General features: G+C 49.4%; 1 protein-coding gene across 1 annotated transcript; it reads left to right on the top strand.

Annotated features, from left to right (window-relative positions):
- Window positions 1-17744: 17744 nt before the first annotated feature.
- NKX3-2 (NK3 homeobox 2) lies at window positions 17745-20257 on the top strand. The gene is made up of 2 exons (XM_068974771.1): window positions 17745-18210; window positions 19731-20257. Exons 1-2 carry the CDS (start codon window positions 17745-17747, stop codon window positions 20255-20257), a joined length of 993 nt encoding a protein of 330 aa, XP_068830872.1.
- The last annotated feature ends 4944 nt before the right edge of the window (window positions 20258-25201 follow it).

The following is a 25201-nucleotide window of genomic DNA, read 5'->3' as shown; positions in this document are numbered from 1 at the left end:
TAGAAAATAATGCCAGTTTGTTTCCCAAATGCTTTTACTATGTTGGACTCCTACCAGCAGTGTGTTTCCTTCCCTTGATGTTTGGTGAGATAGGACTTCCTGATTTTCGCCTATGGAATGGATGTAAAATATCTCACTGTGGTCTTCATTTGCATTGCTTACAACCAGTTGCATTGGATGAACATCTTTTCATGTGTTTCTTTTCTATCCTTATTTCCTCTTTCATGATAGGCCTGTTCATGTCATTTTCCCAATTGGTTCTTTGTGTTTTTCCTACCGACTTGTAGGAGCCCTTTATATATTTAATATAAAGATATATATTTATGCACTATTTTATATAAAGTTATAAATATATTGAAAATATCTTTATATTGGTGTTGCTACCGTTTAGTCACTAAGTTGTGTCTGACTCTGAAACCCCATGGACTGTAGCCCACCAGGCTCTCCAGAGGATCTTCCTGACCCAGGGATTGAACCCATGTCTCCTGCCTTGGCGGGCAGATTCTTTACCACTGAGTCACCAAGGAAGCCCATGTCTTTATGTATTGCATAATAAACCTTCATGTAAACCTGTTGCAAATACCACTCTGCCAAATACACACACACACACACACACACACACACACACAACAAGGGTTTATCTTGCCACTTTCTTTACAATACTTTTTAGTTAATTTTAATGTAATTGAATATAAATTTCATTTTGTAATTAGATCTTGTTATGTCTTCAGAAAACTAAGATCATGGCATCCGGTCCCATCACTTCATGGGAAATAGATGGGGAAACAGTGGAAACAGTGGCTGACTTTATTCTGGAGGGCTCCAAAATCACTGCAGATGGTGATTGCAGCCATGAAATTTAAAAGACACTTACTCTTTGGAAGGAAAGTTATGACCAACGTAGACAGCATATTAAAAAGCAGAGACATTACTCTGTCAACAAAGATCCGTCTAGTCAAGGCTACGGTTTTTCCAGTAGTCATATATGGATGTGAGAGTTTGACCATAAAGAAAACTGAGCGTTAAAGAATTGATGCTTTTGAACTGTGGTGTTGGAGAAGACTCTTGAGAGTCCCTTGGACTGCAAGGAGATCCAACCAGTCCATCTTAAAGGAGATCAGTCCTGGGTGTTCATTGGTAGGACTGATGTTGAAGCTGAAACTCCAATACTTTGGCCACCTGATGCGAAGAGCTGACTTATTTGAAAAGACCCTGATGCTGGGAAGGATTGAGGGCAGGAGGAGAAGGGGACAATAGAGGATGAGATGGTTGGATGGCATCACAAACTCAATGGACATGGGTTTGGGTGGACTCTGGGAGTTGGTGATAGACAGACAGGAGGGCTGGCATGCTATGGTTCATGAGGTTGCAAAGAGTCAGACATGACTGAGTGACTGAACTGAACTAAACTGATGTCTTAAGATTCAACAGCAATTAGCTAGCCTCCTAAAAGTTTTGAGGTTTTTGCCTCCCATGCTTAGATTACGGAGAAGAAAGCAAGAGCTATATCAGCCCATGACCCAGGCAAGCCAAGTCTACAAAAGAATTCAGGCCAAACTCTCGCAGTCACTGCTCAATTGTAAAAGATACTCCGAGGCCGGAAAGATCTGGCTGAAAACAGCTCTCAGCCTTTCAGTTGTCTGAGTCACTCCTCTGTCCTGAGCTGGCTGCTGTCTCGCCCTGGGTCTCCTCTCACCACTGTCCTGGGGATGCCCTTCTGCACTCTCATCTTTGGGATCCTCCTAGATCCGTTTTCACGTCTTCCTCTTGCTTGTTTGCTGCTATATTTTGATGAAGCTGCAGTATATCCTGAGAAATGGCCTCTCTGTTAACATAAAGGACAAACTGTCAAATCAGACCCGTCAGAGATCTTAGCCAGCACCAATCTTTGCTAGCAATTTCAAGGACATAAGTCTTTGTTCAGCACCAGTGAAGCATAGGGATTGAGGACAGCCCAGTGTACTTGCCTTTCTTGTTCGGACACTAATGTGCACAGATCAACACATGGAGCCTCTAAAAAGACACCTGCACCTACAGTACTTACACAGGAAAAAGCCATGTTGGTTATGGAGCATCTCTACCTAGATGGTTGCCCAGCTTGTGTGATGTTTTCCCAGGAGCCACGCCCCATAAATCAATGGATTTCAGAGGGTTTTGTGTGTGCGTGGTGCTGTGGCTATAAGCAACCCTGGAGAGACCAGATACATCCTGCTGAAAGCATTTCCTAAGTACCAGCTCTCCCACTAGCAAACACCATTCACTGTTTGCCTGGAGTCCAATCACTAGCAAATGTATAAGAATTTTTAACCTCAGATCACCTGTCTTTCTCAGAAGCAGCCCCTCAGTGCTGGATTTGAAGGCCTGATGCAAACCATATTCTTCTTATGATGTTACAAGAGATGATTTCAGACCTGTTTAAGTTATGGTCCAGCTACTGGAAACCATACCAGTTACTTATTGGTATTAATACTGGCAGCTGATTTCAATACCTGTTAGAGAATTCAAAAACAAAAGGGTAATACTGATATGATGCAGAGTAACTTCAGAAAGCAACCATTATCCCCGCTCAGCTTGGGGAACAGAAAGGTTGAATTTGGTGGGGAACAGAAAGGTTGAATTTGGTAGGAAACTGAAGGAGAAGCCAAGCAGTGGTGATGAGCAGACCCCTGAGGAGTGTGGTCAGGGTGGGGCCAGGCCCCCCGAGACAGGACATCGCGGCTCTTCCTAGAGGGGAAGACAAAATGGGAAACTGAAGTCACTGTGGCTGCCATCAGCTGCTACTGCTGGAGTGCAGAACCACTGCTGCGGGGAGGCTAACAAGAGTGACCTGACAAGGGGAAGCAAGTCCCTTCACCATCTCCAGCCTCCTAGTCTGTGCTTACTACCCACAATGGGCAGGAAGAAGCCAGAGGGCCAGCTGGCTAAGGAGAAGTGGGGTTTGCAAGAGTCCCAGGTCGACCACCACGGTGGGAAATACAGAAGGGAGGTTTGGAATTGAGACAATAGCTTAAAAACCAGCACTCTTCTACACACACTTCAGCTTCAGTATAAGAACAACTGGCTTGTGGATTTTCTTTATTCACTAGCAAGCTCAGCACTGCCGTTCAAGGATGCAATTCAAGTTTGTAATTAATCTAACATCTGTATGCTTTGCTGCATTGGAGCCTTGACAAATACCTCATATGCCATACTTTCTAAAGTGGAAACTCTATATTAACTTTTCAGATTCTCTGCAGAAACCGTCTATGTTCTCATCCACTCGGTTTTTATCTCCTGAAGGATCAGCCTCTCCATTAGCGTTTAATAAATGCGGCTCTGTGACCACGGGCAGAATCTGTGCCTTGCTTTTTTTTTCAAATGTCATCTTTTCAAAATAAGTGTATCATCAAGGCTCAAAGTTGTGTTTATTTGCTAAAACCAATTTGTCAGTCTTCAACAAGTCTTACTTGAAAGAGTCAAATAACATTTTTGTTTCATCCCAAAGTAAGTATTCATCAAGAATTTGCCTTTCCCTATTTTGGGCTCGTGTGTCCCTGTTTCCCCTCAAACACTGTTATTCATTTCATCCCTGTTATTTTGGGGTCCTCTGGTCCTTCAAAGAGATTCTTTCCCCAGTAAATATTCTTGGAATTTAAAAGGACATATAAGTGGTCATTTCAGATTCTTTTTTTTTTAATTTTATTTTATATTGGAGTATAGTTGATTTATAATGTTGTGTTAGTTTCAAGTGGATAGCAAAGTGATTTACTTAGACATACACACATCCCTGGATCAGGAAGATCCCTTGGATAAAGGCATGGCAACCCACTCCAGTATTCTTGCCTACACAAACCCCATGGACAGAGAAGCCTGAAGGGCTACAGTCCATGGGGTCTCAAAGAGTTGGACATGACTTAGTAAGTAAACAGCAGCAGCAGCAGCATACATGTATCTGTTCTTTTTCAGATTCTTTTCCCATATATGTTATTACAGAATATTAAGTAGAGTTTCCTGTGCTACAAGTAGGTCCTTGATGACCTTTTTTATATATAGTAGTGTGTAGGGACTTCCCTGGTAACCCGATGGTTGGAACTCCACTCTTCCACTCTAGGTGGTACAGATTTGGTCCCTGGTCAGGTAAGGAAGATTCCACATACCATGCAGCATGGCCAAAAAAAAAAAAAATATATATATATATATAATATAAATTATATATATGTAATATATGTAATAGTAGTGTGTATATGTTAATCCAACCTCCTAATTGATCCTTTCTCCCCTCCCCACCTTTCCCCTTTGGTAACCATCAATTTGTTTTCATAAGTCTGTGTCTCTTCCTGTGAGTTTTGTAAATACATTCATATAAAATTAAAAAGAAAATCTAGCCTTTAAGTGAAATTCAAGTCCAATAAATCTGTCCACCCTCCACCTCCGGGACTCCTGCTTCCTCCCAAGCTGAACATGGATGGATTCTAGAGAGAGGGCTTTTGAAACTGGACTCAGAGCCCTTTTCTGAATGTCCCCATGTGTCCCCAGCCCCAGCCCTGCATGTGCTCAGGCGCTGCTTCTCCCTTTGACAGTCGCCAGGGCCGCTCGGGCCCATCTGTTCACTCGACGTTCCATTAAGCGCAAGGGCTGCCCCCGGATCCTGTTCGTCTCTTCCTGTCTCTTGCCACACTCCCTCAGACAGAATGACAGAACTTACTGTAAAGCCTTGACATAAATCATCTCCCCCCCGCCCCAGTCTAACCCCCTTTCTCTGAAAGCACAGTCTTCTGGGCCTTTCCCCTTCGAAACCCAGTCCAAAACATCCCACGATGGAAATAAACATCTCCAAGTTAGGCCTCAGAAGATGATTTAACAACAACAAAAGAAACTGAAATATGTTATTTGTGTTAAAAGGCTGAGAGAGCAGCTATGGCAGTGAGGAGGATGGCAAGCAGGCTGACTTAGCAGGGACCTCAGCACAGGGGCCGCTTCTTGAGTAAATCACTCAGCCTGTCTGCATCTCAGAGCCTTCATCTGTAAATGGGAATTCTCATACCTGTCCCTCTGGTCTCAGGTTGTGTGAGGATAAAAGGAAACCGTTCATTCAATAAATATCTGCTAAGAGTTGGACCATAAGGAAGGCTGAGCGCCAAAGACATGCTTTCAAACTGTGGTGCTGAAGAAGACTCTTGAGAATTCCTTGGACTGCAAGGAGATCAAACCAGTCCATCCCAAAGGAAATCAACCCTGAATATTCATTGGAACAACTGATGCTGAAGCTGAAGCTCCAAAACTTTGGCCACCTGATGGGAAGAGCCGACTCCTTGGAAAAGACCCTGATGCTGGGAAAGATTGAAGTCAAAAGGAGAAGAGGGTGGCAGAGGATAAGATGGTGAGATATCATCACAAATGCAATGGACGTGAAAATGAACAAACTCTGGGAGACATGAAGGACAGTGGAGCCTGGCATGCTGCATTCCATGGGGTTGCAAAGAGTCGGACACGACTGAGCCACTGAACAACAAAGAGCCCACCATCCCAGGCCCATTCCAGGCCCTGGGGATGCCTGGGTGAGTGTTCGCGAGGCTCATCCCGACAGCTGCCTCGGAGTGGCTCATGCTCATGACTAACTCACATCCTATGCTGTGAATGTACCACACCTGCCTTATCTTCCTCTTGATGAACACTGGAGATATGCTGGGCTTCTGGAAACCGGAAAATGAGGCTACGAGCATTTTAGCACACATCTTTCGGGGAAATTTCCTACACATTTCTGTTGGGTCAGTTCGCTTTGAGTCTTCCTGACTGTGTCAGAGAGAAAGTCTCAGGCTGGTGCTGGCGTGTCTACCTAGCTCTGGCCCATCTGTCATTATAACAGATTGCCAAGCCCAGGCCCAGAGCCTTCAGCATCCTATTATATCCAGTCAGTTTACCAACATCATTTTATTGGCATTGCATATGCATATTTTTGAAAGATTATATTTGGTAAGAGATTATCAATGCACCATGTATTTATATATTTATATATAAACCTATTTATTTGTTACTTATACAAACTTAATTTTTTTTAATGAGTTGTTTTTAAAGTTTAAAAAGTCGTCATTTGGACACAAATGAACCTGTCTACAAAATCAGACTCAGATTCAGACTCAGACTCAGACTACAGAACAGACTCGTGGTTGCCAAGGGGGAGGGGAGATAGGGGAAGGATGGAGTGGAAGTTTGGGGTTAGCAGGTGCAAACTAGTATATATGGAATGGATAAACAATGAGATCCTACTATATAGCACTGAGATCTATACTCAATATCCTGTGATTAGCCATAATGGAAATAATATAAAAATTCATATGTATGTATAACTAATCATTTTTCTGTACAGCAGAAATTAACACATTTTAAATCAACTGTACTTGATTTTAAAAAGAAAGTAGTCATTTTTTTAAAAGTAGTCATTTAAATAAAGATATTAAATAAATAAAGCCTTCCCAAGTGGTGCTAGTGGTAAAGAACCCACCTCCCAATGCAGAAGAAATAAGAGACTTGGGTTCAGTCCCTGGATTGGGAAGATCCCCTGGAGGAGGGCATGGCCCACTCCAGTATTCTTGCCTGGAGAATCCCATGGACAGAGGAGCCTGGTGGGCTGCAGTCCATAGGGCTGCAAAGAGTTGGACATGACTAAAGAAAACTTTACATGCACACACACTAAAGAAATACAGATTATAGATGGATACCTGCAGAGGGCAAAAATGTGAAAAGAGTTTGCAAAGGGTTGCAATTTAAGAAATGCTACTCTAAAAAAGTCACTCTTTTGAATTACACACTTTTTTATCATCACTGAGTGGCAACTTGCCTAGATGAGTCAGTTTAGTTAAAGACAAGTGCTCAAGTTGGGGACACAGATATATCATTCTAAAATAGTGGGTTTCCACTCTTTCTCTGCTCAATATTACGTAGCAATCTAAATGGGGAAAGAATTTGAAAAAGATTAGATATATGTATAACTGAATCACTGCTGTACACCTGAAACTAACACATTGTTAATCAACTATCGGTGTGTCTGCGAGTCACTCAGTCATGTCTGACTCTTTGAGATCCCATGGACTGTAGCCCTCCAGGCTCCTCTGTCTGTGGGATTCCCCAGACAAGAATACTGGAGTGGGTTGCCGTTCCCTTCTCCAGGGGATCTTCCCAACCCAGGGATCAAACGTGGGTCTCTTGCATTGTAGGCAGATTCTTGGCCATATAAAAATTAAAAAAAAAAATAGTGGATTTCCTCATTTTGAGAAGAAACAGGTCACAACAGGTAGGGAATGGCAAACTGCCAGAAGGACTTAGGACAAAAGGAATGTTCGAGCTGAGCTGGGCAGGTGGAGAACAGTATTGTGTTAAAAATAGCACATTTTCTTGCTTCCATTTTCCTTGCTGGACCTGGTGGGTCAGTAGAGTCTTGACACTGAGGAATAGGACAGCATGCAGGCAAGAACAGGAGCAAAAGTTTTGAGAAGTTTCAGAGGACCATCAGGGAGTCGCTCGACACCTCCAGAAGTCACTGCCTCTGCCATCATCCTTCACCTCAGTGTCACTGATAACCTGAGGGCCTCTTGGAACTTGACCCAAATCGCTGACCACGCCTCCTTCCAACTCATGTCCCTGACAGATTTCAGCAAGTGTTGTACTCTTTACAACTTCTAACCCCACTGATCCTGAATTGATCAACCACTTTCCTTGAGTCATTATTTTTACCCTGATTCAGCTTAGGTTCCATGATGCTAAACCCTCTCCTGCCAACAGCCTTAACTCCCGGGCTGTTGTTGTTAATGGTCCATAATGCTAGACACGGAGTAGCTCAAGTGTCTGCCCACCCTATGCTGGGGTTGTGTGTGTGTCTGTGTTTCCCTGAGCAGGGGGATATTGCTGGAGAAATGCACACACCTGCGCTGACCAGTCACGCTTTAAGGTCACAGACGTGAACCTCAAATACACCCTCTCTCCTGCTCAGCTGCTCCATATCGCTACCCTGATTTCTTCCCCGCCCATTGTTGTGGGGGAACAATGGCTTTTCACACCTTCCCTCTGTCTCCTGAATCATCCTGGCCCCATTCTGTGATCAGCTTGCCTCACAGTTGTTGAATGAATTAAACAAAGAAGCATTAAAAAAATTTTTATTGAAGTGTAGCTGATTTCCAATGTTAATTTCAGCTTACAAAAAAGTGATTCAGTTATACACTTGTACACGTTCTTCTTTTTTATATTCTTTTCCATTATGGTGTATCACAAGACATGAAATATAGTTCTCTGTGCTATACAGTAGGACCTTGTTGCTTATCCATCTTATAGATATTAGTTTGCACCCACTAATCCCAAACTCCCAATCCTTCCCTCACCCACCTACCTTCCCCTTGGCAACCACGTGTCATTTGTTGTTTTTTTGGTGCTGGCCATTTTGACATTCTGAAACGCCAATACTTTGGCCACCTGCTGTGAAGAACTGATTCATTTGAAAAGACCCTGATGCTGGGAAAGATTGAAGGCAGGAGGAGAAGGAGATGACGGAGGATGAGATGGTTGGATGGCATCACGGACTCGATGGACGTAAGTTTGAGTAAGCTCCAGGAATTGGTGATGGACAGGGAGGCCTGGCGTGCTGCAGTCCATGGGGTAGCAAAGAGTCAGACACGACTGAGTGACTGAACTGACTGATTCTGATAGTGCTATTTTAACAAGATACTGGTCTCCACCTGCTATAGTGCATGGGGGTCACAAAGAGTTGGACATGACTGAGCAACTAAGCACAAATAATTAGTTATGTTGAAGCTCCTCAAATAACTTCAAATATTTTGATTTTTTTTTTTTGGCTCACAGGATCTCAGATACGGAACCAAGAATTGAACCTGGGCCATGGCAAGTGAAAGCCCAAAATCTTAACTGCTAGGCCACCAGGAAACGTCCTCAAATAACTATCTTTTCCATAAGATCTTATAGAAAAACTCAAATGAACTTTTTGGCCAGTACAATAAAAATAGTTACCATATGATCCAGTAATTCCACTCCTGGCTATACAAATGAAGAACACAAAAAGCCTAATTTGAAGAGATACATGTTCACAGCAGCATTTTAACAATAGGTAAGTAACCAATCTGTGTCCATCAACAGAAGAATGGATAAGGAAGACATGATACACACTTGCACACAAACACATGAACATCCCTCAGTCATAAAAAAGAATGAAATTTTGCCATTTGCAACAACACAGATGAACCTGGAGAGTATTGTGGTTAGTGAAGCAAATCAGATAGAGAAAGACAAATACTATATGTTTTCACTTATATGTGGAATCTAGAAAATAAACAAATAGCATAACAGAACAGAAACAGACTCACAGATACAGAGAACAGGGCAGTGGGTACCAGTGGGGGGAGGGATGGGGAAGGGACAAGATGGGGAAGGGCATCAAGAGGCGCAGAATAAATAAGACACAAGAAGGCGATGTTCAAGCTGGATTTAGAAAAGGCAGAGGAGCCAGAGATCAAATTGCCGACATCCGCTGGATCATCAAAAAAGCCAGAAAGTTCCAGAAGAACATCTATTTCTGCTTTATTGATTATGCCAAAGCCTTTGACTGTGTGGATCACAATAAACTGTGGAAAATTCTTAAAGAGATGGGAATACCAGACCACCTAACCTGCCTCTTGAGAAACCTGTATGCAAGTCAGGAAGCAACAGTTAGAACTGGACATGGAACAACAGACTGGTTCCAAATAGGAAAAGGCTGTATGTTGTCGCCCTGCTTATTTAACTTATATGCAGAGTACATCATGAGAAACACTGGGCTGGAAGAAGCACAAGCTGGAATCAAGATTGCTGGGAGAAATATCAATAACCTCAGATATGCAAATGATACCACCCTTACGGCAGAAAGTGAAGAAAAACTAAAGAGCCTCTTGATGAAAGTGAAAGAGGAGAGTGAAAAAGTTGGCTCAAAGCTCAACATTCATTGGGTCATTTATTTTTCTGGAATTGAGCTGCAGGAGTTGCTTGTATATTTTTGAGATTAGTTGTTTGTCAGTTACTGCATTTGCTATTATTTTCTCCCATCCTGAAGGCTGTCTTTTCACCTTGCTTATAGTTTCCTTTGTTGTGCAGAAGCTTTTAAGTTTAATTAGGTCCCATTTGTTTATTTTTGCTTTTATTTCCAATACTCTGGGAGGTGGGTCATAGAGGATCCTGCTGTGATGTATGTCGGAGAGTGTTTTGCCTATGTTCTCCTCTAGGAGTTTTATAGTTTCTAGTCTTTAGATCTTTAATCCATTTTGAGTTTATTTTTGTGTATGGTGTTAGAAAGTGTTCTAGTTTCATTCTTTTACAAGTGGTTGACCAGTTTTCCCAGCACCACTTGTTAAAGAGATTGTCTTTAATCCATTGTATATTCTTGCCTCCTTTGTCAAAGATAAGGTGTCCATAGGTGTGTGGATTTATCTCTGGGCTTTCTATTTTGTTCCATTGATCTGGTGCACTGAGATGACTCAGAAGGATGGTACAGGGAGGGAGGAGGAAGGGGGGTTCAGGATGGTGAACATGTGTATGCCTGTGGCGGATTCATGTTGATGTACGGCAAAACCAATACAATATTGTAAAGAAATTAACCTCCAATTAAAATAAATAAATTTTAAAAAATCGAAGGAAAAAAAAGCTCAACATTCAGAAAACTAAGATCATGGCATCTGGTCCCACCACTTCATGGCAAATAGATGGGAAAACAGTGGAAACAGTGTCAGACTTTATTTTTCTGGGCTCCAAAATCACTGAACATGGTGATGGCAGTCATGAAATTAAAAGACACTTACTCCTTGGAAGGAAAGTTATGACCAACCTAGACGGCATATTAAAAAGCATAGACATTATTTTGTCAACAAAGGTCCATCTAGTCAAGGCTATGGCTTTTCCAGTGGTCATGTATGGATGTGAGGGTAGGACTATTAAAAAAGCTCAGTGCCGAAGAATTGATGCTTTTGAAGTGTGGTGTTGGAGAAGACTCTTGAGAGTCCCTTGGACTGCAAGGAGATCCAACCAGTCCATCCTAAAGGAGATCAGTCCTGGGTGTTCATTAGTAGGACTGATGTTGAAGCTGAAACTCCAGTACTTTGGCCACCTGATGCGAAGAGCTGACTCATTTGAAAAGACCCTGATGCTGGGGAAGATTGAAGGCAGGAGGAGAAGGGGACAACAGAGGATGAGACGGTTGGATGCATCACCGACTCAGTGGACATGGGTTTGGGTGGATTTTGGGAGATGGTGATGGACAGGGAGGCCTGGCGTGCTGCAGTTCATGGGGTCGCAAAGAGCCAGACACGACTGAGCGACTGAACTGAACTGAAGAATGTAATGCACAGCGCAGGAAATAGAAGGAATATTTCATAATCACTTTATATGAAGTCTATACAAATACCAGCACTGTGTTATACACCTGAAACTAATGACTCTACTTATGGAAAGTCATAAGTTTAAAAAAGAAAGAAAAGGAAAGAAAGGAAAAAAAAGAAAGATTTTAATGACTAGCCCAAATCACCCTCTGTCATGTCACTCTAATTTCACATCTGCTGTGTCCTCACCTGCTTTATGCAAGCACTGTTTTCTTGATGGTATTTCTCCACCCAAATGTTAGCCTATTAAGAGTAGCACCTTACAGGGGTGGTGAGCCCCAGCACCTAGAACAGTGCTGAGACACACTAAGCACTCAGGAAACACTCGTTTAACCTTAAGTGAATGATAGAAACTTCAGGAAGGGAAATTGGTTGGAAAATTTTGTAAGGGGAACCCGACACAATACCATGAAGGCCCCCAGAATAGTTACTTAGAGACTAATACTACAGATTCAGAAGGGTTTGTTGGTATTTCACAAGTATCTCAAGCTCAGTACAGGTAACAGCACATAGCATTATCCCCCTTATTCAATCACCTGCTTCTCCTTCATAACCGTTGCCCAAACAGCACCACCATCCATCCACTGTCTGATAACCCAAAAGAAAAATATAATCTGAGAGACAAGACGGGCTTGTTTACAATGCCCGAACTTGCTGGTGTTTAGGGTGAAACACCCCCATTAGTCTTATGAAGAAGTTAAGTTCTGAAAAAAAAAAAGGAAAACTTGCCTATGACTCCGGTATGTCACATAGACTGTATGTACCTTAAATCGCCATCCAGCGGGTGCTTGGGTCCAGGTCGCAAGAGAGGCAGCAGAGAAGAACCCAGATGTTAGACCAGGAGGTCTCCAGTCCCTACTGCACCCGACCCACCCCCATCTTTTCCCCCTGCCTGTGAAGGTGTGAGTCTTCAGTGGGGTGCCAGATGGTGTCTGGGTGAGTTTTAAAATGCAACACCTCGGCTATTATATCTCTGATAACATGAGACTGCGTAAACATAAAAACTTTCCGTGTTAATGAAACCAACATTCTCTTTTGGCTCTAGTTAACCGCTGATGCTGAAGCTGAAACTCCAATACTTTGGCCACCTCATGCGAAGAGTTGACTCATTGGAAAAGACTGACGCTGGCAGGGATTGGGGGCAGGAGGAGGAGGGGACGACCGAGGATGAGATGGCTAGATGGCATCACCGACTCGATGGACATGAGTCTGAGTGAACTCCGGGAGTTGGTGATGGACAGGGAGGCCTGGCGTGCTGTGATTCATGGGGTCGCAAAGAGTCGGACACACCGAGTAACTGAACTAAACTGAACCACGCTTCTCCAGGAGAAGGAAATGGCAACCCACTCCAGTGTTCTTGCTTGGAGAATCCCAGGGATGGGGGAGCCTGGTGGGCTGCCGTCTATGGGGTCGCACAGAGTCGGACACGACTGAAGCGACTTGGCAGCAGCAACCACGCTTCTCTACATTGGTACCCGCACATCCATCAGAGGTGTCCGCTAGATGGCGCTCGTCCTCCACTGTACCCAGGCCGGGTCGGGAGTGCGTACATTTCTTTGTAAAATTGAGAGGTGATTTCTAACTCTGGCTTTTTACAGGTAAGAAAAGTAGCTCCAAAGGAAACACGTCTTTCATGACGCCGTATCGCATCATCTCAAAGCTTCGAGCAAAACTCAGGTCCCCATATTTTTGAACTTAGTGAACTTTCATCACCTGGCTGTCTCCCCTCAACACGTGATTTAGTTTGTTGATTAGAATAATAATGGCGTGTTTCTTTCTTTCTTCATAACAAGGTTTAGGTTCAGATCCACAGGCCCTGGGCTTCCCTGGTGGCTCAGATGGTAAAGATCTGCCTGCAATGAAAGAGACCCGGGTTCAATCCCTGGGTCGGGAAGATCCCCTGGATTCTTACCTGGGAAATTCCATGGACAGAGGAGCCTGTCAGGCTACAGTCCATGGAGTCTCAACAGAGTCGGACAGAACTGAGCACATGACTGAGCACCTAAGCCAGCGACTAATACTCCACCTCACCACAGACCTTAGCATTCTTTATTTTCAAAAGTACCAAACAAAAAACATGGTTAGATGTGACTGCCTAAATTCTTTGATTTCCTTAAGTTTGAAGTTCCTTTCCTGATGACTGCAGCACATGAATAAATAAGGAAGACAATGGGAAGAAAACAACGTGAAGGTTCATGGGGAGGGGAGAGCTGTTAGAATAGAAAACACAACTGGGTTGGCATTACAAAGTCAGATCTGAATCTTGATGGTGAAGTCATTTAAACTCACTCCATGAGTCTCAGTTTCCTCATCTGTAAAACTGGGATAATAATGTTTTCCACCCTCAGGGAAATGTAGATAAAACTAAACAATAAGCTGCGATCCTGGCACATTGTTGGTGAGCAGCAATTGCTTAAATATGAAACTTCCTCGGCCCATAGTCTGATAATACACCTGGACCACGTGCGTGAAAAATCCTTGCGGGCCTGAATGAGGATGACTTAGGAACCCAGGAGCCAGGGTCTGCTGGCCGGCAAGTGGCCTGTCGTTTGATGCCCAGGGTGCCTCGGTCGCGTGGAGTAACCTCCAGAGCCTGCGGACGGGGAAAGGGGGGTAATACCCAGGTTCAGGCTGCCTGGATCTGGCTCCAACGAGGCAGTCCTGCGCGGAGCCCTTTCCCGGCGCCTCAGCCCGCGCAACTTAGCATCGGTCTCGAAGAGAACCGGGTACAAACCCTCGGGGTTAAAGGAGTGGAAACCCTGGCCCAGAGACAGCAGGTGAATCCCGCCACGGCCACTGCGTCTGAGAGACCCGCGTGGCCTCCCACTGCGAAGTAGCCTCCCGCGCTGGCCATCGCGCCTGCCGCGTCTCCCCGCATCCTGCCCGGGGCGCAGGTGGAAGGCGGCAGGGGCGCGGCGCGCCGGGTACAGCGGGAACATCCCCCGGGGGAGCGCGGGGGCGTGAGCGGCAGCTCGCGACGCGTGCCCGTCCGAGAGCTGGGGTTTCTCCCCCATCGCCGACCCCACGGCTCTCGTACCCTCACTGCGCACGGCGCCTGGGCCCGCGGAAGCCTCACCGACGGCGCTTCGGTGGCTCGGGGTTGGAGGGTCTGGCACGCAGGCGGCGTGCCAGAACCAGACTGCACGGGAGGAAGGGTGGTGGAGGATGAGGATGGAAAGGAGAGAGAGACGAAGACAGGGCTGGGCGAGGGGCCCGGGAGGGCGCAGAGCGAGCCAAGCGCCTCTCCGAAGCCCAGCCGACGACTGCCGGCGGCTCCCGGGCTCCGCAGATTCCCAGGGTCGGCCCGGGCCGGAGCTCGGAACTGATCAACCCTCGGGCGCGGTCGGGCAGCCGTGGATTCCCCGGAGCTCACGGTCAAGCGCTCAGCAAATCGCCCTCTCTGGCCTGCGAGCGGGGCCCCCGTGAGCCCGCGCCGACGCACCGCGGTCCCCCAATCCCCAGCCCAGCGACAAGCGCTGACTTGCTGCGCCCTCGCCACACACATTCCTTCTCACTCGCCGGCCTTGATTCTGCAGGGCATGTACCCGGGAAACCTCTATGTATCCGTCCACCTCAGCTCACCGGCCCCCAAAGCCTCCTCGTTCCCACCCAAACCCACCATCAGCTTCTATTTGTAGTTCCAGACCTGCGAGCTTCCTCTCCGCCAACACTCCCGGCCCTGTCTGCAGGCATTCCCTGGACCTAAAGGTTAACTGGCCGCCGCAGCGGCCCGAGATGACTCCATCCCTCGCTGTGCGCTTCCTGAAGACTCTTATACCCCGGGCACACACCAAAAAACAAACAAACAAACACAACAAAACAAAAAACCAGAGAGCTCAAAGTCACCGAACTACTCTTTCTAAGCTTTGAAAAATCTCTACCCAAGCCTGTAGCACGGAAGTATAGGCTACTTTGATTTGGGATTCTTTAAAAAAACATTGGGAGGGGGGGAACTAAGTGGCGGTTATATATTCAAGTAAGTCTTTGTATAGCTCCCAAACTCACTATAACACTCGGTCATTCAACCCCCCAGCATCTTTGCGTGTTTGTCTCCATCAAGTCCTAACCCCACAAAGGGATGATTGTCTGCGAGACACAGTTCACACCTGCTCGCTTCTCTCCTTCTGGGCCACTCTTGTCCATCTCCTCCTCAACTCGCCCCCAGAGAGGAACAACAAATTGTCTAAGGTGGTGGGAGGGGGGCGTAACTTAAAGGGTAAATCAAGGTCAGCGAGAGGAAGGAAAGAATGGTTTTCTTTTGAAACATCGTGTGCCTTCTGTTCTGTTCCCCTCCGGCCCTGAAGAGCGTCCTGTTCCTTACACTTGCCGCCAATGGACACCAAATTGAAACACCTTTCCCAGAAAACTGAAGTAGTCCTATAGAACTACTAAAGGTCAATGACCTCTCCAAGGGTAAGGTTTTCTTCCTCCTTCCCTCCCCAAACACCACAGGATCTGCACTGGAGTGTGCCTGGGATACGAAAGAGCATCACGTGGCTGAAATGCTGGAAAGTATAGATGCTGCGAAGCCCTACACTGGCCCTGCAAACTACCAGTGTGAGGATTTCATCCTGCGGTGCAGAACAAGAACCACAAAAAAAGAAAGCTAACAAGGGCGAATGTTATGTTTTAGTAGTACCAAGAATACCAATCCCAGCAATTTCAATTAAATTAAAATCACTGAAATAAAATCATAGCTCTTTAAGCTTATTTAACGGTTCAAATTGTGTATTTGGTTTTAAACCTCCCGCAAAAATTTATAGCAGACAATGAAGTGTGTTCCTTGAGTAAAGTATTTATTTTAAAATTAATAATGAAAACAGTGACAAATGTTTTGACATACCCACAATATTTGTGTTTCTTAGCCTGGCTTCTACTACACAAAACAATTCACTACTCATTTTTAAAAAGAGCATTAAAGTCATCAGTTCAGGATCTCTACTTTGGATCCTGAACTTTGGTAATTCCCAGATATTCTTTTAAACAAAAATGTTTTTCAACTCACAAGTAGCAGAATATTTCAAGAACGAACAGAAAACTTCAATTTTCTTCCTCGTGTAAAATTGTACAAACTACTAGTACATTCAGTATTGACCGCCCAGGGAAATGATCGTTGAATTTCCAGAAACTCCCAAAGATGCCCTCCAATTTCTTGTCTGACTTTAGCTCTATCTGACCCATCTTTTCTTTTTTCATGCCTCTCCAGAAACTGAATCAAATACAATCCGGTGAGGAAAGAAAACTATTTCTAGAGTGACTTTTGGTTCATTCATTATTTCAGAGAAAAGAATGAGCCGTGAGGAAGCCGCGAAACTGGAAGGGGAAAGCAGCAGCAATTTATTCTTGGAATCTATAAACCTCCCTAGAGAACAGAAACTAAGCGCACGATTTAAGGAACTGCGTTAACTTGGGTTTCCCTCCCAGATCGGACTCAATTAAATATCGCGTTCCATAAAAGTGCCAGAATAGGTAAGAAGCCTTGGTCTAGGTGGCTGAGCGTCCCTGCGGCTAGAGTATGATGCTTCGAGGACCAGACTTGGGAGAAAAGGGGTTAAGTCAGACCCTGACTTTCTCCGAGCAACGTGCCCAGTTTTGTCGGTTCAAGTCAACGTCGCCCAGGAGGAGCCAACCAATGGGCGGCCGGGAAGGCTCGGGACCGCCCCCCGAAGGGGCGTGGCCTGATGCTGTCACTCAGCAGTGAGGAATGACACCCGGGCGGGAGGGGGGGTGGACGGTGGAACGCTGGGGAAGGAAAGAGAGAAGAAACAGATAAAACCAGGACAGGGGGTAACAAGGTGCCCCGCGCCTCTCGGAATCCTGCGGCCGTCGCCGCCGCCGCCGCCGGGGGTGGGCTCCGGAAGAGCCGGCCCAGCAGAGCTTGGAGACGACGATCCAAGGAGCGAAATCCTGCAGGCGGGGAAGGAAGAGACCAGAGGCGCAAAGAAAAAGTGACTCGGGCCGTGCGTCCCGAAAGCGCTGGAGAGGGGACTGCAGTCGCGGAGGGGGGCCTCGCCGATCCTCCCCTCCCCACCCCAAGTCCTCCAAGGGCCAGACCCCGGCCCACCCCTAAGGGAGATTAATCCAGCCGAGCTGCGAAAAGGAGAACTTCTGGCGCTGGATTTGGGGGGAGGGGGGTCTCTGGGTGGGGTGGGCCTCGGAAGTGGGGGTGAGGGTCGGCGCTGATCCGGGGCCCGTGGGGGGAGGAGGCTGCTAGGCAGCGCAGGAGTGGGCTGCAGGGGCCTCGCGCGCGCGCCGGGCTCACTCGCGTTGCAGCGGCCCCCGCGCGCTCCATCCAGCTCGGAGCTGCCCGCGCGCCCCAGCCGCCCGCCCGGCCGGCCGCTCCGGCCCGCGGCGCTGATGGCTGTGCGCGGCGCCAACACCTTGACGCCCTTCTCCATCCAGGCGATCCTCAACAAGAAAGAGGAGCGCGGCGGGCTGCCCGCGACCGAGGGGCGCTCGGCACCCGGGGGCACAGCGGTGGCAGTGGCTTCGGCGCCCGCTGTCTGTTGCTGGCGGCTCTTTGGGGAGACAGACGCGGGCGCGCTGGGGGGCGCCGAGGACTCTCTGCTGGCGTCGCCTGCGGGGACCAGAACGGCTGCGGGGCGGACCGCGGAGAGCCCGGGCGGCTGGGACTCGGACTCGGCGCTGAGCGAGGAGAACGAGGGCAGCCGGCGCTGCGCAGACCCGCCGGGGGCCAGCGGCGCCTGCCGTGCAGGGGCGACCCTCGGCCTCGGCCAGCCGGTCTGCGAGCTGTCCGCCGCCAAGGACCTGGAGGAGGAAGCCGCAGGCCGGAGCGACAGTGAGATGTCGGCCAGCGTCTCAGGTTCGGCCAAGACTTCGCTGGGAAAGGGGGCCGGGCTGAGGGGCTGGGCAAGGAGGGCAACCGTGCAGAGCGAGGTGGGCGCGCTGTGAGCACCCTGCGCCCTGGGACCCCCGCGTTAGCCAAAACCCTTAGCTCTGCGCGCTGGCGAGGGCTGCTCTAACCCTCCGGCCACTGAGCCATAGAGAAGGCGGATGGGGTGAAGTCTCAGACGACGACCTCGGGCAGTGTGCTTTAGAACCGGGTGGGAGGGAACCACTGCATCCTAGCTTTGAGTCCATCGCCAGTGCCTTAGGTTGAGTCTGTCTCCAAATCCCTAAAATCAAGGAAAGGGAAAAGGCAGCGAGCGGCCCAGAGACCTTGGGGAGCCAGTACCCTGGGCCTGGCCCAGAGAACAGTTATTGTTTATTCCTTTAAGTCCTGTTCGACTCGTTATGACCCCCGGACTGTAGCCCGCCAGGCTCCTCTGTCCATGGGATCCTCCAGGCAAGAATACTGGAGTGGGTTGCCATTTCCTTCTCCAAGGCCCAGAGATCAGAGATGCTCCCAGCCTGAGGTCCCAGAGCCTGGATGGGCAGCTCAAAGATAGGTAGCAAGGGATAACATTCAAGTGGGCCAGAAGCCAACCAAGCCAGAGCTTTGGGAAAAGGGTTTATGTAGGTTTCTCAGACCCCAGGCTAGAGAGAGCTGCGCTGGGCTGAAGACCCAAGAGCTGGAGTAACGCCGAAGCCAGCAGAAGGCAGCCGGGCTCGATTTATGTCATCCCAGACCGAGAAGGGGGAGGGCCCTCCTCAGCCACGAGCTGGCACGCCCTTTGGTCAGGAAGACCCCCGTGCCTTCCCTTTCGGTTGGACGGTGTAGGCCTCAGGGTTGGCTCCAATCGAACAGTATCTGCTGCAGGCCAGAGGGCTGGACCTCTGCTAGGGTGCACCCGGGGGGAACAAGGAAGGCACCTAGGAGCAGGCGTCGGATTAGAGTCTAAGGATTCGAAGCAGGGACACCCCTCAATCCCCAGCCATCCTTTTATCCCCTTTCGAAGGGCGAGGGAGAAACCTATCCACGGCCTGGGCAGTAGCCTGTTGCCACAGCCCGCGTGTGTGTTGTTGAAATGCGTGTGCGCGCGCGAGGTGGCGGGTGAACCCAGGGAGAGAGTCCCGGGGTTCTAGGGCTGAGAGCGGATAAGGTTTTGGGGGACGCTCAGGCCCGATGTCCCCATTTGCTGAGAAGCGCCCGGAGGAGCTCAGAGAAGGCAGGGAGCTGGATCTTGGCCGCACAGCGTTGATACAGCGGCTGAGTTCCTTGCCGGCTCACAAGACTAGAAAGAGGCGGGAAGAGACTGGGGCAGAGTTGTAAGACTCGCCTCCCGGACCGCGGCTTCCAGGCCCACCCCACCACTCCGGCGGGATCAAAGTGTATATCCGCCTCCCAACCCAACCCCCAACCCCCACGCCAGCGGTTGAGGCCAGACCTCACTCCTCGGCGGCGCTGACACTCTCTTGTTTCTGTTCCCACCGGGTCCGCAGGCGACCGCAGCCCGAGGGCCGAGGACGACGGGGTTGGCCCGGGAGGCGCACGCGTGCCCACGCTGTGCGGCGGCGGCGGCGGCGGCAGGCCGGCGGGCGGCATGGAGGAGGAGGAAGGGCCCGTAGCGCCCAAGCCCCGCAAGAAGCGTTCGCGCGCCGCCTTCTCGCACGCGCAGGTCTTCGAGCTGGAGCGCCGCTTCAACCACCAGCGCTACCTGTCCGGTCCGGAGCGCGCAGACCTGGCCGCGTCGCTGAAGCTCACTGAGACGCAGGTGAAGATCTGGTTCCAGAACCGTCGCTACAAGACCAAGCGCCGGCAGATGGCTGCCGACCTGCTGGCCTCGGCGCCCGCCGCCAAGAAGGTGGCGGTGAAGGTGCTGGTCCGCGACGATCAGAGACAGTACCTGCCCGGAGAGGTGCTGCGGCCGCCCTCGCTGTTGCCCCTGCAGCCTTCCTACTATTATCCTTATTACTGCCTCCCCGGCTGGGCGCTCTCCACGTGCGCGGCCGCCGCGGGCACCCAGTGAGCCGGCCTGCGGTGAGGCCGCGAAGGATCCCAGTGCCCCAGCTCCGGACGGGCGCCGATGGCCCTGCAGGGTTGTGCTCGGTACAGGGGCGCCCCGCCGAGGGGGCGGCAGGTGGAGGATGAAATCCAGCCCGGCTCCTCTCTCTAGGACGTGAGCCCTGGCCGCGGGGACTGGGTCTACCCAGAGGGGGTCGCCTTTTTTTCTAGTTGGAACAGAGGCATCCTATGGCCTAGGAACCCAGCGTCCCCTCGTCCCCACCTGCTGGGAAGCCCTCGGACACTATTTATTACCACCGCACTGTTGGATTTGGGTTGTGTCTGCGTGGGGATGGCGTTTCCCAGAGCGGAGAGAGCTCCTGGAAAACACGGAAGCCTGAATCCCAGCATGTCAGGCCTGCGGGAGCTTCGTGCGCTAGGCCACACTAGTTCATGGTATCCATGCTACCGATCTATGTATATCTACATATCTATTATTTTTGGAAATCGCATTTGTTACAAAGGGGTACAGAACACGGGCAGTCGCCAAGGAGCCCCAGGCTAGGGGTTCATTGAACCGTGAAGTGCTTGGTTTTCGGGCCCTCTGCCCCATCCCTCCCCGCTGTTGCAGCTTGGGTGGGGGCGCCTGATTGGGTGCTGAATGTATGGAAGGGAGCCTCTGGGCACTGGGCAGGGCACTGGCCTGGTGTCTTCCCTCTCGGAGTCCCGGGGCTATGACCAACCCCGGCAGCTCCTGGAAGCCCCTGAACCAGGAGAAAGAGCAAACCAGGAGTCCTTCAAAGAACTTTCCTTTCCTTTTCTTTCTCTCTCTTTTTTAAGGAGGTTAAAACTTGTAGCACTTTGCAGTTGTTTGTATTCAAATGACGGTTATTTTTGTATTCAATGTGAATATCTTCTCCACCCTCTGCGACTCCTGCCTCCAGACCCGGGTTCTCCCATCCCTGTCCCTAAGACAGGTGACCCTGTCAACCTCGCCGCTTGTCGCCTCCTTAAGGGCATTGTGCACTCAACTAGAGTATTAACTTTAAAAAGATTTGTGAAATTTGGAAACTCTATTCGTTGTATTTTTTTCCCCTTTTAATTTATAAACGTTTAGTTTAACATGCCCTCCTGGACGCCGTGTGTTCTCTGAGCCTCTCTCGGTCCGGCTTTGGGGGAACCGGTAACGTGGGCTCAGTCTCCCATTCAGTCCTCTCCAGGAGTCCTCTCCCCAACCACGGAAGCCACCTGGCTCTTCACCTCCAGGAAGGGTTTAAACCCACACGGCTCAGGGAATCGCTATTTCTGGGACTTTGCAGGAGTCACAGAGGAATCCCAGTTAATCCAGAGCAAATGCCTAAGATTCCCCTTCCCCCCGCCCCCATGAGCACTAGTGTGTCAGAGCCTAGGAAGCGTCCAGAGTTGAATGAAAGCCACTCAGTCCTGTCCGACTCTTGGCGACCCCAGGGACTGTAGCCTGCCAGGCTCCTCTGTCCATGGAAGTCTCCAGGAAAGAATACTGGAGTGGGCTGCCATTCCCTTCTCCAGAGCTGAACCCAAATTCCATGCCAAATTCCATGCCCCCCCCCCAATCCAACCTGTTCACTTGTCCACCTGCCGGTATCCTCTCTGCTTTCGATTTTCTGAGAGTTTGCTCCAAGTGATCCTATTATTTCATTTCCAGACTAGGCTAGCAAAAACTCTCACTGGAAATCTGAACTGATTAGGGGCGAAGGAAGAGCTAAAAAGGTGTCTCCTGCACTTTGACCCCTGCCAGGTGCAAATGACTCTGCACCTTGTTCCAAAGTGTTCCCACTTACTTCCCCAAGGACACGTCTTCATTTGATGTGCAAAGAAGCCCACCAAGGGAGCAGAGGATGGGCAGGGCAACGCTTATTTATTGCCCCATTTTAGAGATGAACTGCACCCAGCCAGCGTTCCCCAGAATAACTCTCCAGATGCCAAGGACTCACCGGTGCCAACCGCTCACCACTACGCGCCCCTCACGCCGGGGCGAGCCAGGAAGAGTTAATGCCGCATTGCAGGCGCCGAGGCCTTCATTCCGCGGCCCAGCTGGGAAAACGCTGAAACCCAGGCCAGGCTAGCTTTCAATTTCACCCGGAGCGGGTAGGCCAGCGCACTCTCCTCCCCTGCTCGCGGTCGTTCCCAGCCTCTGACCCTCCGACCTAGGCACCCACACGCCTCGGCTTCTGCCACCCCTCCTCCGGCAGTGCCAGCGATTTGAAGGAAGGGTTTACAAAAAACGATTCCTGCTTCTGGAAACAGGGAGACGCCAAGGAAAAAGCAAAGGGCCTCAGCATATGCACGCCCTGGCCCCCAAGTCCGGCTACCTTCCAAAGGGTTCCTGCGGTCATTTGGTTTCTTTTTGATACCTTTAAAAATTCCATTTTAATCGAGTCATTAATCCTGAATGCCTTTTCCTTACATAAAAGTAGAACATTTCCGATAATGCTAGAACCTCCTCTCTGCTCTCCAGAGATCTTGGGAGAGGAGGGGAGGTTTTTACCCCCTCCTTCTGAAAACCTCAGTAGTTTGTGGCCACGTCCTGAGACTGTAGTTTGTTCTGCATCCTGGCGAACTTGGAGTCCAGAGGACTGGAGAGTTTCTTAGGCAGGCGGGGTCGCCCCCTTCCCTTCCATGAGGCTCTTGGGGCTCCTGGCCTGGGCCGGTTCTACTGGGCTGGCTCGAGTCGCCCGGGAAACCTGACTCAAACGAATTCAGTTTGACCCGAATTGTTGCAGTTTCACTCAGCTGCCCCGCCGCTGGCGTTGGCGCGAGGCCGTAAGATCTGATTCCAGGAGCTGGAGGCGGCCTCCGGGTCCAGCCCGCCCTCCGACGATTTCCCACCACATTTCATGACCCAAGATGGATGTCATTACCTGGGCCCCAGGCCGCAGACGTGGCTTTTCTGTTGGAGATTTTCAGAATTACTTTATTTCCTTTTCCTTCTCAACTCCCACCCCGGCCCTTTCTTTAAAGGCGAGAAAGTCAGTCTTGCTTTCTGCCTGCCCTACTTCCTGTCCAAGCAGATCTTCCCTCATCCACTCCCTGTGACCCTGGGCCCTACCGAACCCTCTGGGCCTCGCCAGGGCCTGGTCATCAAGAGTAGCTGTCGCTGGAGACCGGGAGCCTTTTGACTTCACCTTTCTCAGTCCTTTTCAGCCATTAGTGAATTTCAGAGTTGGTGAAAAGATCACTGGGTTCGACCCACACACTTAGATGGGAGCTGTGGCTGGGTAAGCAGGCAGAACATGCTGTGACCTGTGCTGAAACCAGTCCCAAGGGATCAGGCTGAGTCTACAAATCTTGCTTAGGGCTGCAAATTTGGGATGATAGGCTACCAGGTGTCACTGGTGAGTGTGTACATGTGTGTTTAACCTGAACTCCGGGACCTGTTGACGACTATGGCAGTCCCAAGCAACATCTCACTCAGACGACTGATTGATTTGCGGGGTTCCCAGACTCCCAAGAGTATCTCCAAACAGTAGAGAAAGTTTGGGGATGGATTGCCTTTCAGAAAGTAAAGGGTTCCCAGGCCTCAGCGAATCCCCACTTCTCCACTTTAGCAAAGGACGGGGAATCTGACTTCACTGGAGAAGATCAGGAGAGTTCAAACGCGATGACCGAATGTCTCGGAGAGTCATGGAAGTCGTGCCTGAACCCCAAGAGGCTGGGCCGGAGGAATGGCGTTTGGGGGATCAGGAAACTGGCTGAGCGTGGTAACAGTCACCCTAGCATCCCACCGGGGCAGGACCTCGTCCCAGGCCTGCAGACGTCCACGGGGCGAGGACTCCAATGGCTTCCACTCGCCTTTCATCACCAGAAGAAAGCTGGAATCTGGCCTTCCACGGAGTTCACCTTGCCTTATAGAAAGGCTCCTGCCTTGGGGAAAGCTGGGAGAATCACACATTCCTGGCAACCAGTGAAGTGGCGGAGAAACCCTTGGGCTCAGAGGATGAGGAAGGGAGGGAGACAGACCTGAGCTGGGGCTCAGGCCTCTGCAGGCACTCCAGGGCTTCAGGCTTGCGGGCCACCAGCTCCCCTCTGCTAACAGGCTTCATTAGGAACCACACCAAGCTCCCTGGACACAGCAAATGCTTGAAAGTGCTGAGGGCAGGCCGGGCAGATTCAGGCGCCCGTGGGTGTTGCAAGGCTGCTGAAGAAGTCAGGCCACACCCAGAGCCACTAAAGAAGCAAGAGTAGCGGCGGGAGGAGCAGCCAAACAGTCATACCACCAGCAGCAACAATCATAGTAACAATTCCTCTAATTCTCGTCCTTTTGTCCAGGGCATCATTATTGAGTAAGTGCTTCCTGCATCCTGTCCTCCACTAGTAGTTCCCCGAGGCCGCCTTTTAGCTGGGTGGACATCACCTCCCCATTTTGCAGATGGGGAAACTGAGGCTCAGAGGGGAAAGTGCCCCTCCCAAAGTCACAGATGTCAAGAGGCCAAATCAGCATCATTCAAAGCTCAGAAACATATTTTAGAATTCAAGGCAGCAGGGTGAATTGTCCTTCAGCAGTCAGAGCCAGCATCCCCCAGGTTTGGCCTCGGGTGTGGTTGGCTCACAAGAGGGTGGGTGTGCTTTGAAATCCATTAAGCACCGTGCAGCTGGTGTGGACCTTGCTATTATTGTTGCCATTATTATATTTTTATGAACTTCTGGGCAATGCTGAGTTGGCTGATCTGCAACAATCTTACTTGAACTCCTGCACCCTCCGCAGGGTTCCAAGTGCTCTGCAGTGCTCAGGGAAGGGGCCCACAGAGGGGTAGAGACCCTGGACCTCCTCCAGTTTTGGAGTCTCCTGATAAATATGTTTTTGCAATGAAGAAACGCCAAAATAGGATTGCAAAAAAGAAGTGTTATATTGTAAATGGTTACATCATGTAATAAATTACGGTTTTTCCCCCTGTAGTCACACATATAAGTTATTTAACACAAATTGGGT

Source organism: Capricornis sumatraensis, chromosome 7 (assembly GCF_032405125.1).
Source record: "Capricornis sumatraensis isolate serow.1 chromosome 7, serow.2, whole genome shotgun sequence".
NCBI lineage: Eukaryota > Metazoa > Chordata > Mammalia > Artiodactyla > Bovidae > Capricornis > Capricornis sumatraensis.
Note: the sequence above shows the minus strand (reverse complement) of the source record. Positions and strands in the feature narration are given on the sequence as shown.